Source organism: Macrobrachium rosenbergii, chromosome 3, assembly GCF_040412425.1.
Source record: "Macrobrachium rosenbergii isolate ZJJX-2024 chromosome 3, ASM4041242v1, whole genome shotgun sequence".
NCBI lineage: Eukaryota > Metazoa > Arthropoda > Malacostraca > Decapoda > Palaemonidae > Macrobrachium > Macrobrachium rosenbergii.
This window is the reverse complement of record NC_089743.1, coordinates 60,684,751-60,702,858: the sequence shown is the minus strand read 5'-3', so window position 1 is coordinate 60,702,858 and position 18,108 is coordinate 60,684,751. Positions and strand designations below refer to the sequence as shown.

The following is an 18,108-nucleotide window of genomic DNA, read 5'->3' as shown; positions in this document are numbered from 1 at the left end:
CAAATCTCTTGGCAAATATACGTCCTCCATTGCATACACCTCCACTCCAGAAACCATCTTCAAACTTACTTGTCCATCCTCCTCCATATACAACTTCACACTTGTTTCACTCCCCATTCATATCTCTATCATTTCTTGTTCTGGGTACACTTTTAACCATTTTTCTTCAAAAATGCATACCCCAGGAACATATCATACTTCTCATTCGCTCTATCCACAATTTAAAAATCCTCCTCCTCCAACCTTATTCCTGCAACTGTAACCGACTCAACAAACGTCCTCCAATCCCGGTTACATATCCAACACATTCCTCCCTCCGTGCTACATTTTCTTTTATTTTCTCATATGCCTTTCTGAAAACTGCATTTCCACTACAACCAGTATCAATCATTGCTTTTAATAACACTCCACCACATTGTACTCTAACACACACACAACAATCTACTTGTTCCCCAAAACAGACATTCCCACTTATAAACCCTTCTCTCACATGCAACACATCTATCCCGTCACACTTAGTTTTCCTGGGGTTGAAGCTTGGTATGGCACACTTCCTTCACGTGACCCTCCATTCCACATCCCTTACACTTGCTCAGAGGGTTCTCACATGTCCTGGCAAAATGCCCCATCATTCCATAGTTTCCACAACGACTTCCACTTACTCCTACTCTTCTTCCACTCTGGCAGTCTCTCACTTGATGTCCCACCTTTCTGCAACCAAAACTCTTCAACTCTTTCGCTTGTGGGCAGTCCGCCAACATATGCCCTCTCTTTCCACAGCCGAAACACTCGCCATTGGCCAATCTGCAATCCGCTTTCATGTGCCCAGCCCTTCTACACCTGTAACACTCCTTATCACTACTACTCATTCCCATCTCACTTCCCCTCACATTTCCATTCGCTCTACTCACACTGCCACTCCTAAACCTCTCTTGACTTCTGCTGCAGCTCCTTTTCCCATTATTTTGCACATTCACTTGCACATTTTTTCTTCCTCTTTCCACCTGGTCTCTCCTACACTCCTCGAACAAGGCTCGCATCATACCTGTCTCCTCACTCACCAAAGCGTCCTTATATGTCCTTCCATTTACCACCTCAAACCCAAAGTACATCTCCTTTGGCTCATCATCATCTACTCTCAGGTCTTTTAGGACCTCTAAAATATCCTCCCAATTTAAGCTCTTCCCCGACCACCACTTCCAATCCTTTTTCTGCTCATTCAGAATTTTCCTAATCTTCTCTGGAATGGTGGCCAAGAACTTCCGCATGAGGTGTTTGTTTTCCTCAATTCCTTCCTCCCCATACTTCCTCCTGGCTGAAGCTTCTAACCTATAGGCATACAAGCCCACTTCATCTCTGGCTTTCATCTTTTCCTCCTCAGACCTATCATCCTTGTTGTATACAACACTTTCCTTCATTCTCTTCACCTGCCTAATCACTCTAGCCTTCCCTTTGTTCTCTTCACCTGCCTAATCACTCTAGCCTTCCCTTTGTTCTCTTCACCTGCCTAATCACTCTAGCCTTCACGGACTCATACCCTGGCCCACCCTTACACATACTTCTGTAGCACATCTTTAACCAACCATCCAAGAACTCTCCTAGCCACTTCATCCACACACTATCATTCTCCTCATACTGCCTAGAGTACTTCTCATGCTCATCAAAAAACTCACATATGTCTCTTCCCTTCCGGATGCAAAATATCTCAATCCGAGGAACCTCCCTCAGGAACACCGTTTTAGCCTCTTTCTCCTCTGCCTCACTCAAACCTTCACAACTACTACTAGTACCACTTCCGCTACCACTTTTCCAATCATTCTCAACTCTGAGTCCGAGCTACCCCTCCAAATCCAGGAACTCAACTCCTCTTTCCTCACACCTTTCCCCTTTTGTGTTCTCTTCTTTTTTCCCTGTCTTTTCTTACTTTTCTCTTTCTCATCACTTTCACTCACCTCACTCATTACGTCCTCATCCATGGCAGGTACTGTAATTCCTTTCCTTTCATAGGGATCCTTTGCCTTGCACCTTTTACCTCATCGTTTTCACTTCCCTTCCCACCACCGTGCCCACTCTTAGCCATTTCGGCCATTTTCTTCACCATCTCACACACTTTCTCATCCATTGCCTCTGTCCTTGTAACCAATCTACTTTCCCTTGCCTGGGCTTCCTCTAACTTATTCTGTATGCAGATCATCTTGCACGTCAGCCTATCCCACCTCTCATTCCGACCTAGCTCCCCTCCTTCTGACCCAACGCCTTCCAAACCTGGTGCCTCTGCCATCTCCAATTATGTACCCCATTCTTACTTTGCTATCAAAGGCCCCAGTACACAATTGGTGCAGTATGATGGGAACAGATTTGGAGGTTATTAAATGAAACTTACTTTCCTTAACCTAATTTATTACCTTAATATTACAGTGGTCTGAGACCTTCAGACAGAACTTTATCCTAATTTTGTTTACATTTGTTGCAGTTTATCAATTATCATCTTTCAGTATTTAACCTAACTTATTTCTTACTTACTACTAAAGTTTATCAAGACAGTCTTCTTATATCTAACTTAGCCTACCTTAATACTACTAACAGTCAAAATATATTATTTACAATTCCAAGTTAAGGAGATCGCCACCCCTGTTACTCAGCCTTTACATAAGTTCACGGACAGCCCTTCTGGGTGGGTGTCCATGTATTTAGTCCTTTAAACTGTCAGTACAGTTGTGCTGTGCTGCCACCTGTCACCCTTTCCTTGTGCTTAACACTCAACCAAACATACCCAGTATTAACTGAGGAATCATATAACCACAACATTATGTACTATTGCCAGAGGAAAATATTCATTCGTAGCACCCTCAGGCCCCAGATTCATTACGCACACATATTGTATCCAATAAAAACATTTAAAGTCTAAGATATCACTCAGTTTGATGGTGTTGCACAGGGGCTTCAACTTCAGTCTCCTAACCACTGTAGTCCCTCGAGATGGCACTTTTGAGCATCCCTCATCTTCACCATATGATGCCAGCAGAAATTCACCTTATTAAGAGTGGAGTGGAGCGGATCCTATCTTAACACTCGCTCAAGCAAGCTGCAAGAAAAAAAGGAGAAAAGAAACATGATTAATCAAATAATATTACACCTACACACACAAAATAATTATAAACAAATAAAAAATGCGCCGAAGTTCTTCAGCGCAATTGAGTTTTCTGTACATCATATAATCAAGGCCACAAAAAATGGACCTCTTTCAGTGGTCTCGGTATAATGCTGTATGAGCCGTGGCCCATGAATCTTTAACCATGGCCAGTGGTGGCCTGCCCCATATAGTTGCCAGACACACAATTATGGCTAACTTAGCCTAAATATATATATATATATATATATATATATATATATATATATATATATATATATATATATATATATATATATATATATATATATATATGTATATAGACACACACACAAATAAAACAAATCCTATTCAGAAGTCAGCCAAAACTGATTGAACACATCTGCTATTCTATAACAATCTCTCCTCTGAGTTAGAAAAATAGAGACCTACATGTGAGTATGAGAAATCTTTCTACATAAAGAAAAATCCTTGTTTACCTTAATTTTTCTATCAAATATCTTCCCACAATATTTAAAACAAATCCCTAATTCAGTTCTTGGCAAAACCTCTATATAAAAAAAAAAGTAAAAAATGTACCGAAGTTTCTTCAACGCTGTCAAGTTTTCTGTACAGCGTATAATGAAGGCCACTGAAAATACTGTAGATCTATCTTTTGGTGGTCTCAGTATAATGCTGTATGAGCATGAAACTTTAACCATGGCCCAGTGGTGGCCTGGCCTTCATAGTTGCCAGATGCACGATTATGGCTAATTTTAATCTTAAATAAATAAAAACTACTGAGGCTAGAGGACTGCAATTTGTTATGTTTGATGACTGGAGGGTGGATGATCAACATACCAATATGCAGCCCTCTAGCCTTAGAAGTTTTTAAGATCTGAGGGTAGACAGGAAAATGTGCGGACGGACAAACAAAGCCAGCACTACAGTTTCTTTACTGAAAACTAAAAAAAAAAAAAAAAAAAAAAAATTGGTTTCAAAAACACAAGCCTCTTCCCATAAACCCAATTTTCTGTACTCCCACCATATAATGATCAAGATGGCCTCCAGTGGACTGGTAGAAGCATATATATCATTATGGTAACTAGGAATTTTTTTCATTTTTTCTGTTGTGAAGTGTCCAGGAATACAGTACTGTGTATATGCTGGAAAGGCTATGTAAAACTGAGGTTTTATTGTGAAACATAGTTGTAAAATTTTCAGTAGCTGCTGGGCTTTTGGAGAAAAAATTATGTTTGCCTCTGAATTATTAGTGACATTATTACTGTACTTTGTAATGCTAAATTTATTCCAGAACTACCATACCCAGTGGCTGCTTTGATAGTGGGCTTTTGTGCTTGCATATGCTTTGTCAATTCCCTGTATGGAGACTTTGTGTTTGATGATTCAGAAGCCATTGTTAACAACAATGACATCAGAAAAGAAACACCCCTCAGCAACCTCTTTTATAATGATTTCTGGGGTACAAGACTTACCCACCCCTCCAGTCACAAATCGTATCGCCCTCTTACAGTCCTTTCCTTTAGGTAAGTGATTTTAATGCTTGTGAGAGCATTTTCTTCAGCCGTTATTATTATGTTAATTTCTTGACTTCAGGACTGACTAATAGGATTCAATCTTGAGTTGTGAACATTTGATTTGGTAAAGTTTAATTATAATTTTTGTATAGTTGTAACTGCTTGTTATGTGTACTGTGTAAATGCAGAATGTGAAATCAAAGTTACATTGCCATAAATTATTTCAGGTTAAACTATTCTTGGGGAGCTCTGGAACCCCTCAGTTATCATGGTGTAAATATAATCCTACATTGTCTAGTAAGCATTTTGAGTCTGAGAGTTTTCTTCGTTGTATTTGGAAACAATTCCCCCCGCGCTGCAGTCCTATCGGCAGTGTTATTTGCAACTCATCCTATACACACAGAAGCTGTAAGTATCATTAGTATAAATGTTAATAACAGATATGAAAATGTTGTCATAAAAGATATGAAAAAAAATTGCATGTATTTTGATACTTTATAATTACGTCAAATATTAACACATTATTTTATTTGAAATATTTAAGAATTAATACAATTTTTGTACATCAATATTTTGGACGGAAAATTATTTTTTTTTTAGTTTGTTTTACAAGAGAGAGAGGTGAGATACATATTTATATACGGGTTCACCTTTACTAGTCTAACACTACTGGGACCTGATGAGTGCCAGATTAGTGAAAATTCTAAGGTACAGAGGGATTACTACTAAATTGTAGCTAACTATATAATCATCCTTTTAAAGTATCATATATACTGCATATAATTGTGTAATGTTGGACTTGTATAATGTTTGACCAGTATACTTTCCCTGAAGAATCATTATTTTATATATACTATGTATAGTGTGGTGTGATTCTTGAATTTTTAGGCATTATGTAGTTAGGCTAAGTAATATTTTGCATCAGAATATTTGGCTACACTTCTCGTTTCAAAGTAAGTACATTATTAACATATGCTTTTAACATATTAAATATTTTTATATATTGGGAAAATTTATATGCTCTAAAAATCAGTATCTAAATAAAATTAAAATGATGAACCAGGAAGAAATAACACATTTTATTTGCGCTGCACACACTGTTTGAAATACATTGAGCTATGATATGTATAGTCATCAGAGTGATAGTTAATGCAATACAAGCTAGTTCCTCGCTGGGTGAGCGGCTTCCGTTCTCAACTACCACTCTGTTGGTCGTGAGTTCGAATCTCCGAGCGGCCAGTGAAGAACAAGAGGAATTTATTTCTGGTGATAGAAATTCATTTCTCGCTATAATGTGGTTCGGATTCCACAATAAGCTGTAGGTCCCGTTGCTAGGTAACCAATTGGTTCTTAGCCACGTAAAAATAAATCTGATCCTTCGGGCCAGCCCTAGGAGAGCTATTAATCAGCTCAGTGGTCTGGTTAAACTAAGATATACTTAAGATATACTTAGCAATACAAGCTTTTAATAAAAAAATTCCATACTGTGATAGGTACAAGAAAATACATGTACTTAAAATCATTTAAAAAAGTGAAATAAAATGTACCGTATTGATAAAAAGTCAATGCAATACAAGGTTTTAATATAAAATTCCATACTCTGATAGGGTACGAGAAAATACATGTACTGAAAATCATTAACAAAAGTGAAATAAAGTGTACTATATTGATGAAAATATAAATATGGAAGAAATACACATTTTATAATCAGCTCATGAGCTGCATCAAAACCTAGTGCTGTGGTTCATACTGTCATAATGAAAGTGAATATAATATCTTAAATATATAAGATACCATGATATAGTATGACACATCATATGTGAACTTTAAATTTAGTAAACAAAATTAAGGGATGTAATGATTACCAAATATGAAAGAAATAAGCATTTCATTATAAGCATTTTATTACCAACCCACAAGCTGTTTATAATCAATGTACACTTAATTATTCATGTTCCATGTTTGGTAGATTAGACTAGGTTAGTCCTGCCAGCCTTGAGCCATATAATATGTGACCTTTTTGAAAACAATCACAGACAGTGTGTTATTTAGCTTAAAATTGACAAATGCCAGCTAGAGAGGAGTTGTTTTATATTTTCAGTCTCATTTTGTCAGTTGACTCCCCCACACAGAATTGCACAGCTATTATACAGACAAAACGTGTAAAAAAAAAAAAAAAGGGTATTGTAAAGATGTATCCTAATACAGCCCAAGGAGACACAAATATATATAATAAAAAATTGCTACTATACAGGCAGTCCCCGGTTAACGGCGGGCTCGGTTAATGGCAATCCGGTTTTACGGGGCTTGTCTAGCGACGAAAATTGGCAATTTTCGACGCCAAAAATCGCCTATTTCCGCTTATCGCCGCTGATAATTGGGTAATGGCGCCGATACATACCTAACAGAGGCGCCGATAACCGAAAATCGGTGCTTTTTAGCGCCGATAAAGCCCCGAAAATCGCCGAAAAAGCGCCGATTTTCGGTTATCATTACGCCCCCAGGATGGAACCCCCGCCGATAACCAAGGACTGCCTGTACTTGTTAAGTTAGCAGTGTTTACTAGTTCTAGCATATGTATTGTGGTGAATGCAAGCAGTGTATGTGTAGGGATTGAAATGCTTATTTTTTTATAGCATAGCCACTGTTTGTCCTCAAAGGAGTTACACTCTCATGCTTCCCCCCAGGGCTCCATAAAACAGATCAACCAATCTCAAAGAATTCTCTTATAGTGGTCTCTGCCAGAATAGTGCTTGTTGGCACAGTGATAGAATATGAAAATTTTTATGATAAAATTAATTGTTTGGACACTTACCTACTGTTAAAGTTCGCTTATATCTTCGCACCTATTGGTGCAAAGATATAAGCTAACTTTAACTGTACAGGTAGTCCCCACGTATCAGCGGCATTGGTTAACTTGTCTTTCGGTTTTACGACACTTGGCTAATGACGTCGTTAACCAGATTTTCGGCGCCAGTAAGCGGTTTATCGGTGTCAATAGGCAGCTTATCAGTGTCAGTAGGTGGATTATTGGCGTCAGTAGGCAATTTTCTGTGCCAGTACAGTAAGCGATTTATCTGTGACGGTAAGTGGTTTGTCAGCTCCTGTAAGCGGTTTATGGGCGTTGGTAAGCGGTTTATCGGTGCTTAAGGCGTCATAAATGCCATTTATTACCATAATTACTGTGATGTTCCAGTCATCAACGATTTTCAGTGCCCAGGAACGGAACCCCCAACATTAAGCGGGGACTGCCTGTAGGTAAGATTCATTCGAAATAATGATGGACTCAGGGCAAGAGGGTTCATCTCCTGTCCACAGTGACTACCTCAGTTTTCCCTTCGCCCTACTCACACAGACGTGACAACAGCACATACGCAGGCTATCTCTCTCATTACACTCTGGTCTGCCACAGAATTCACAACACCCCCAGTGATTGCTTCAAAAAATGCCATCATCACAACAACTTTAAGTTAATTACATAGTTTTAAGACCCAGTGGAAAGTTTTAGTTCTTTAAAAAGTTTTAAGACCCAGTGGAAAGTTTTAGTTCTTTAAAATTTTAATGTGTAGGCATATGTTAAAATTGGGAGCCAGCAGGTCTCTTGCAAGGTGAGAAGTTAGGATTAGATCAGTAGGCTATGCTGTAATTGCCATTTTAGTTTTTTTTTTTTTTGTCTGACAAAGCAATAATGAGCATTAATGTAAGAATATTAGACAATTTTGTTATGAAACTCATTAGTCAAGTGACTTCTTTACACTGATATATAACTTGAGGTTACTGAAAGGGTGAATCCGGTTAGTCTGACTTTTTCTTTACGAAACATAGCCTTGATAGTAGTTCCCAATCATGCTTGACTTACAAGCCATGGTGTTTACCAAAGGCCAGTATTTATTTAGCAGTATTTTACAATCAAACTAAATGGATTTTGTGATATAGAAAGTTCCCCAGTTATCCTTAACCTTTATGCTCAGGAGGTAGTGATATTTTGCGGTAGTCAGAAGATGGAGGTAAAATAAAAAATATTGAAGGAAAAAAAATTTTTTTTTTTTGCTTTTTTGTTGATGAATTATTTTTCATAATAAAACTATATAATTATTTAACAAAATAAAGCTAAAGACCTGAAGTGTATGTTGGAAGTATTGAAACTCAAGAATTTTCCAAAAATAAGACCATATTTATTAATCAAAATGTAAAATATGAAAAAATGAACATGGGCTTACCTTCACTGCACCCAATAATGATCTGAAATATTTTTATCTTAAAAAATTGGTCTTATTAAGTGTGTACACTATTATTGGAATAGACTTTTGACTTACAATGCTATTTTACTATGTCAAAAGAAAAATTTTCTTGTCCCCTGGTAGACATAACCTAAAAAAATAAATCCTCACTAAGAAATAAATAGAGCCATATATGTGCTCATTTTATGATGTACTGTACTTACATTGGAAAACAAAAAAATTGTATTATGAGTATATCATACATTTTGTCATAGCAGTGGAAAAATAAATTTTCAAAATTGTGCTCTTCCCCTGACGAACATAAACAAATGTAGTGTAGGCTGGAACTGAAAACAAAACAACAATTTTACACTTGAACAAAGGAAATATCAATGTAATAAATCCACTCAGTCTATTCTTCTTATATTAATTAACACATAAACAGCGATTAACTATGCATTTAAACTGCCCATAACAAAATAACATTAAAAATACCACACAAACTCTTGTCAGACATGTCTGCAGATTTATGTGAACAAAAGACTGCTTCTTTCTCGTCAAGAAGAAAATTGAAATGTGATTGGCCGGCTGGTTGTCCTAGAAACTTGTTGGCCAATGACAGCCCTTTACTTTTGTTCTAAAAATACATCACTGCCAAATGTAAATATTAGGTAAAAGGCCAGAAGAAGTTGGATAGCCATGATCAGTGGCACTTCTGTCAGCAAAGTCTCAATCATGGCTTTTTGGGGCATAGGGTTAATATCGAGGTTCTCTTTCAGTGTTAAGGGAAATACATCTACATATGTACAGATCTACTTCCAACAGGTATTACTCTGCCGGTATGACGTCACAAGAGTGGAGAAAAATTGTCATGACACTTCTTTTTTCTGTGGAAATATAAAAAGTAATTTTTTGAAATGGTGAGCTTTGTCAAACAAATATAAATTTGGTATGATAATTCCAATATGTAATTAATTATTTTATTTATGCACAAACTAGCAAGCCTATACTGTAACCTTTACTTGATTATTGGGAATAGACTGGATGATCAAAGTTATGAAATGTATAGAAAAACATTGCATGGGTATCCATTTAGTTTTGTCTTAATTGAGGTTAGAAGCATTTGTGAGTAAATCCTTTAAGGCATTATTATTGTAGCAATTGTGTATTAATATTTTCATACATTACCACTATTTTATGGATATTACCAATTGATCATCTTACCAAACAACATACTATGGACACATGTATGTGGCCATGACAACCTGTTTTAACTTGAAGTTCTTGCTGCCTATACAGTGATATAGCTGATACTGGGTAGTTTTTCATAAACACTTGTTCTTTTTATCACAATTGGGCTGCCAGGACTTACAGATCACCTGCACTGCAGTGAATTGCTCAAGCTGCTTTTTGCCTGTAGAGATAGCTCATAACAACCTGCCATGGGCCAACCCCTGTAGGAATTAAGGAGAATTTGGATAGTTGCCGGACATGTATGATACATGCAACATGTTCCTGGTAGCAATTATAAATGATGAAAGAGCTCATTTTAAGCTGTCTCTGTGAGCCATAGGTTCAGTAGGAGTGCCGAAGAAGGAGACTACATTGTTACGGCAGAACTCCGGCAGTGTGTTTTCATCCTTCTCTGAGCAGAATCCGCATTTGGGCCAATACCACAAAAGCATTGGGTTCTAGAACTCCCACTTCAACTTCTCAATGAAGACAGAGTCTTTCCTTAGGAGATATGTCACTAATACCCAACATGAAGGGGTATAGCCACTGAAATTTCCCTTCTGAATCTGGAAGATCTAAGGAACAGTCATCTGCTTTACATGAGAGAGTTACTTAGTGAATCTTATCTCTCCCAGGCAGCAATCAGATATTGAAGGGGACCTTGTTAGAGTCCACCAAACCCCATCTGAAGTGTCTGAACCTTCTAGGAGGTAGATATTTATTGTGGACTAATACACTGCCATGCAGTGGTGATACAACTGCCTTGGCTCAGTCAGTTCATGCTGACTTCCCTGGTAAGGAAATTCTGTTTGCTGTACTTTCAGAATTCCAGGAGAAAATCATGAATAGTATCAAGGATGACCTTGCTACTGAGCGTCAGCATATCAGACACTATCCATGATTCCCAAGAGGAATTCAGGTCTGTCCTGGATATGGAATTGGGTGTGTGTCTGTGGTAGATCTAATTCTGAGATTGCAGCTGTAGGATGTAAACAGAGTCTGGCTCTCACATGCCAGGAAAAGGCTTTGCAATTGCCTTCATCTGAGATTGGCAAGATAATCTGACCTTGGACCTGGAAGGGGTCTCTGGCACATGTCGACCTGACTCCACCATCTGTATGAGTGATAATACAGACAGATGCCTCCTTGACAGGTTGGGAAGACCATTTGGAGGATCAACAGGTAGCAGAGAGATGGTCTCCTGTTCTGAGATAGTATCATATAAGCCTCCTAGAGCTGTTGTCTGTCTTTTCATCTCATAAAATTGAAACTCCAAAAGAGACTACATTTTGTCAGTTGCAGACAGTATGACTGCAATGTCTTGTAATAAGAGGTTGGGCTCAGGCTCAGCCCCTCTCAAGTCAGTAATTGCCAACATTCTTTCACATCTGGAATTGTACCTGTTTGCCACATGGTAGAACCACCAACTTCCATTGTGTGTGTCTCTCTCTCTCTGAACCTGGACATTCAGGCAACAGCAAGAAATGTATTTATACAAGGCTGGAACAAATTGGGGATGATACTGTATACTTCTTTCCTTTATTGTCCCAGGTTTTGAATGTTTTGAACAATCTGTTAGCTTTCAGTGGAATTGCTTACCTAGTGGCCCTGAATTGGCCAAGCAGTCACTGGTTCCTTTTTCATCAACAACAGACGAGAGAATAGATGCCATTGCCGCCCACTGTTCTATCCCAGACAGAAGGAGGGGAAGTCATCTATGCATCCTCCTTTCTGAGCCATGACCTTCACATCTGGATTTTTTAAATCTAGTCTGCCATGAAGATATTGGCTAGGTACCCACTACAAAAACTACAGACTTCATCTTTCTGACATACCAGTCTATATGGAAAATGTGGTATGGTTACCTCCATGCTGAGAGCCCAGTTGAAATCTGTTGAAACAGTTTTATATTTTATTATATACTGTATATCTTTTGAGGTAAATTACCTTGCTATTACAACAATCTTGGCGTACAAGACAGCATTGTTGGGAGCCTTGCCTTATGGTTTTGGAATTGATTGTAAAATAGATAGTGTTCACTCCCTGCTTTAGTCTTTTGCATTGCAAAGGCCAGCTTCTGCAAGGCTTCCCATTACCTGATCCCAGAATAAGGTTCTTAGACTCCTGTCATTCCTTCAGTTCAGTGGGCCCAGTAGAACTACAACTCATATGCTCCGAAATGCAGTCTTCTTGACTGCTTTGGCACCAGGAACTCACATTAGCTCACTGGACTCTCTTTGACGGAGAATGTTTCCTCACTCATACACTTAGTTGTCATATACTGTTGTTTCCTGGCCAAGCACTATGACCTTTTAAAAGGAAAATTCCCCTTTTTTGATAAGGAAACTCAGTACTTCAGATAAAACGTTATGCCCGGTTCAGCACTCAGGGTTTACGTGGATGTCAGGGCAAACATCCCAGATGGTCGTATTTTTCCTACACCCTAGCACAAACAAACCACTCTCTCTACTTGGGCTGAGAGTTATTTCAGTGTCCCTCATTAAAAAGGCAGACCCTCACTCCTTTCTTAAGTCATATGACATCCAAAAGGTGAGTACATTCTTAACTTTCTACAGAAATGTTTCTTTCGAAGAAGTCTCCAAGAGTATGGGTTGGTTATTAGAGGCAGTATTCCTGAACGGGGAAGGCACAATAATCCTGCAGCCAGACCCGACATAATTAGGCAAGTCACCGCAGAACCACAAGGGATAATGCATATATAGTTTTGTGTGTTTCCTGTTCTTTATTGCCAAACCCTAATAAGTATCTGGAAGAAAGAAAACAGTTGATAACCTGTCTTTACCTTGGATCAAAAATTCCTGAAACACCATTGCCATAAAAGAGGTCATTATACTGAGATTTTGGTGGGGAAGGCACAGTATTCCTGCAGCCAGACCCAGCAGGAGTTTTAAGTCACCTAAGAACCACAAAGAACAATACAAATATAAGTTTGCGTGCTGTTTCCTGTTCTTTGTTGCCAAACTTGGATGGGTATTTGGAATAAAGAAAATGGTTGATAAGTGACTTTACTCTGGATCAAAAATTCCTGAAACACTATTGTCATAAAGGAGGTCATTATGCTGAGATTTTGGTGGGGAAGGCACAGTAATCCTGCAGCCAGACCCAGCAGAAGTTTTAAGTCACCTTAGAACCATAAAGAATAATACAAATATAAGCTTGCATGTTGTTTCCTGTTCTTTATTGCCAAACCTTGATGGGTATTTGGAATAAAGAAAATGGTTGATAAGCTGTGACTTTACTTTGGATTAAAAATTTCTGAAACACAATTGTCATAAAAGAGATCATTATGCTGAGATTTTGGTGGGGAAGGCACAATAATCTTGCAGCCAGACCCAACAGTTGTTCTAAGTCACCTTAGAACCACAAAGAATAATACAAATATAGGTTTGTGTATTGTGTCCTGTTCTTTATTGCCAAACTTGAATGGGTATCTGGAATAAAGAAAATAGTTGGTAACCTGTGACTATACTTCGGCCTAAAAATTTATATGGGTAGTTGGGATTTATTAGGACCTAAACCGTTTTGTCACCTGTCAGTTTCTTTTGTAAGCTCTTTTCAGGATGAAAAGCAGCTACACTATCAAAAAACAGCTTTTGACATGGGGAAAAACCTAATTTTAGTAGTTGCTGTGCATCCTCCAACCCACCCACTTTCCCCTGACAAAAAGGCATGGGACTGGGGTGAACATTTAACTTGCACAGACCTGGCATGTATTGATGAAGATGGCCAACATACGCAGTGTTATCACATCTGTGTGAGTAGGATGAAGGAAAAACCAAGGTAGTAGAGTCCTTTATGTTCTATCATTGTGCCAACAAGCACTATTCTGGCAGAGACCAACTATAGGAAAATTTTTTGAGACTGGCTGGTCTGTCTTATGGGAGGTGGGTACCATGAGAGTGTAACTCCTTTGAGGACTCTCAACGGTTACCAAAAGTAGGTTTTTCCTGCGTCAAAACTTTTTTTTCACTGTAATTTATTCATTATTTTTTCATTGAATTTGAAATGCACATTAATAGCCTCCATGACAGGGTTTTCTATTTCATCTGTTTCTTTAATCAGATGACTTCACTCCTCTCCCCAGCTGCTCCTTTATCAAGAGTATGCACAACTATATGTATAGAATAGAACTGTCCGAAAGGTGATTTTGTAAATAACTTTTAATATATTTAAAACATCTAATAAAAACATTTTGAATAGATATATATGATCAAAACAACCTACTTCCCATGTTCAATTGGCAAGTGCCTGGAAATAAATTCGGTTCTTGTGTTCATAGATTTTAGTTTATTTTCATCATTATTTTCTTATCATTTACTTTCAAGTGGAAATATTTGTTATATTCTATCGTATATATATTTTAAAGGCCTTTATAAATAATTATTTTGATGTGTGAATTATAGCCTAATGTTTTGTTGAATAATGTAGCCTAGGATTTTGTGCTGCAGTTTAGATGTGCCCCACACATTTTTTATTCTCACAGCATGGGATGTATGGTCTTAATCACTGGAGCCATAACTGGGGTTAAGTAAGAGTAAATTGTACATAAAAACTGGAGAACAAGTACTGTAATGATCTCTTATGTGTTTACAAGAGAGTGCAGCAGCTCTCCAACAGGCAAACAGATCTAGTGTAGTCAAAACAGTGTGTGGTGGCTTTGGAAACTTTAAAAGTATGATGTCCTAGGAAGTTACCTTGGCTCCGAGTTTGTAAGGACCTGAATTACAGGTGATGGATTAGTGAAGGTGTACCTGTACAAAAAGATCAGGAGAAACAAATGATTTTTACCCTGTATCTCTTACCTTGGCAAATCTTATTACAGGTTTCGGGTATTGTTGGTAGGGCTGACCTTTTGTGCGCTCTTTTTGTCTTTGTTGCTCTTCTAAGTTATGTCCAAGGTGTGAAGGCAATGACTGAAAACCTATCCAGTAAGACAGTCAGCCACTATTATATGTAAGTAATATTAATGTTGAGTTGGCATTAGTTTTTATAATTAAGTGTATGGTATAATGGATTTTTTGATTCACAGTTATTAACTTATGAACATTCAAGAAGTTATTATTCTCGTCAGAAGCTCCAAAGTTTGTTTATTTTAAAAACCAGTCCTCTGCACAGGATCGCTAAGAGTAGCTAGAATTTTTCAAAAAATTTTGGTCTGCATTATTTTCATGATAAAAGTTTGTTCTTTTGTGGAAATTTATTGTGCATGCACCAAAACCTTACTTGACAGTGAGGTAAGACTTCAAAAAAGTTATATTTTTTTGTAAATGAACTATTGTAAGAACACAATAATGTATAGCTTTTGGGAACTTAGTTCAAACCTACATTTAATACAGTATACAAGTCTGTACAGTATAAGAATAACTAAGGATAGAATGCTGTGATTGCAATAAACAATGAGAATAATTATAAGATCAAAAATATAAGAACTTTGGTAGATAACAAAGGAAAATAATCATTTTCATTTAGCATACCTGTCAACTTTGCTATTTTGCTGTTGCAAATTGCTAATTAGTAATACTTTTGACACAAATCTTATAAGTCATTCTTCTATTAGTATGTTATTGTAAGGGCTTCCTGATATTCATTGGCATCATTGTGCCTACAAATATTGTAGAGAGTCACAAAGTACAGTAGTCATCCCAGTGTAAGTGCTGGGGTATCCTCAGACATGGCATCATAATTGATAGGCTGTGTTAGTTTTTTTAAGGATATTGTGCATGAGTGGGACTGGGTTGTTCTACTCAGGAGGCTAGACTTTTTTTTATTCTTCTTCAAAAAGATGAACATGGCTTATGGGAAATTACTGCCAGGCACGAAACCCTCTAACTGCGATGATACCATAAAGCTTATACAGTAATTTATTATAATAAGGCAGTTGGCTAGTGGTATTGAAGAGGTATGTACAACACCCCAGTTCCTGCAAGGACCTGATGCCAGAAGTTGAAGGCATTAGAATAGGAAGTGCAAGTGCTGTACTCAGCTCATGCTGATGAAGAGAATGAGTAGCATGCTATCAGAGCAACAATGACTGGAGATGTACGGTCCAACCTCTTAAACCAGCACTTCGTGGTCCAGGAACTCAAATGATGCAGGACTTTTTTGAATCGGCAGCCATTAGTTCTTTAGTGGCTATGAAGGGGGCGAGACGACACATTTCAGTCAGGATTAGTCCTTGTTTCAGTTTTCGGATTTTTGTGGATTTCGGAACTGAAGCTTGCTCTGTAAATACACAGTTTATTTCCAACAAAATAATTACGTGAAACTCAAAAATATACTGCATACAAAAGAACAGTAATATGCGTACATACTGTAAGTATTCATGAATCATCTGATCTCATGTATCACGGGATCATTAAAATTTTGTGTAAAAACATGATTTAATCATATACATCGTATATAGTGTGAGATGTATTTTCAGTAGATTACAGTAGGCTAAGCTTTCTATGCCTGTCTCAGTTTCGGTAGATAATGCATACATGTATTATATCTGAGTTAGCTTTTAACTACTGACTAGGCCTAAAAGCAAAAGTTCATTAGATTAAATTCAAATCTTTATACATTAAATCAGGATTACCAACCTTGTGACTTGTCTAAGAATTCATCACTGTTTCTTATCATTAACAACTACTTACTACTGCTTGCAAGACACTGGCATAAACAACAGCAAGCACTGACATAAACAATCAAATTCAGAAACATCTGTTTGCTGATATCATTTACCGTAACTAACTCATGTTTAATAAGGGTTGCGTTACATTTGTCTACTTGTTAAAAATGTACTATTTTTCAGTGGTGACTTCCATAAATAAAAATAAAATAAATCTTTATTCATCCTTCATGCAGTGTGAGAGGAAAGTATTATGAGTATGCCACAAAATTTATGGTTGTAGCTGTGCCTGAAGAAACAATGTGCAGGCCACAAAACCTTTTGGAAGAGGCAAAAGCAACATCCGATACTGGCGAAATCACACCTTTACTTCATTTAATTTACTGCAAATATAAATAAAGTAAGTTGCATTTTTAATCTCAGCTCTGATAATTTATGAAAAAAACAGATCTGAAATGCATTTCAGTTAGCAACTAATGGCTGTGATGGTGTCTGTAAAATGAAATCAATTGATCATTTTAAGAATGTAAAAACTACAAGAATGCAAATGGTACCTGATCACTGTTTATAAATTATAATACAATATTAATATGACAATAATGCATGAAGTATAATACAGTAAACCCCCGTATTCGCGGGGGATACGTCCCCCCCACAAATAGCAAAAATCTGTGAAGACTTAAAACCCCTCTAAAAACACTTAGAACTGCCTATTTTGATAGTTTAAAAATAAAAAAACCCTCTAAAAATGCTTATACCTGAGTATTTTAATAGTTTTATCACAAAAAGTGCATTTAGTCATGAAAATACAGTAATTAGTGAGTATTTCTCTGAAAAATACCGCGAATGGGCGAATTTTCTGTGAATAATGGGTAGATACGTTCCACAGAGAAATCCGCGAATATTGAGACTGCGAATACGGGAAGTTTACTGTAACGTACAATACGTAAAATAACAGTGATATTAAAATTATCGTTATTCTTAATACAAGTGTATTATTAGCAAATGGATATTTGTCAGTGTAACAGCCTAACTCTGGCCAGTAGTTCTCTCTCTCTCTCTCTCTCTCTCTCTCTCTCTCTCTCTCTCTCTCTCTCTCTCTCTCTCTCTCTCTCTCTCTCTCTCTCTCTCTGTCACACACACACACACACACAATGCAGGTGTAAAGAAACAAAAACAGCATATTTTAGGTTTTGCTGAAAAAAAAAATCAGAAAAGTTTGAAGTGCAGGAAAACATGGAAAGGTGCCTGATCAGAATTCAGCAGTGCGCTTATAGATGGGTTGAACCTCGATGTAGGGAAGGTGTAAGCATTTCCGGGGAAGATACTTATGGAGCAGGCCAGAATTTTCATGAGGAACTAAGCCTAATGAAAGAC

The 18,108-nt window shown here is 37.4% G+C and overlaps 1 protein-coding gene across 1 annotated transcript in view; it reads left to right on the top strand.

Moving 5' to 3' along the window:
* LOC136851461 (protein O-mannosyl-transferase TMTC4-like) overlaps positions 1-18,108 on the top strand; it is a 180,895-nt gene that overhangs the window by 45,129 nt on the left and 117,658 nt on the right. The window contains 3 exon segments of the mRNA XM_067125562.1: positions 4,425-4,656; positions 4,875-5,055; positions 14,944-15,074. Of these exon segments, the coding sequence (XP_066981663.1) occupies positions 4,425-4,656; positions 4,875-5,055; positions 14,944-15,074 (544 nt within the window).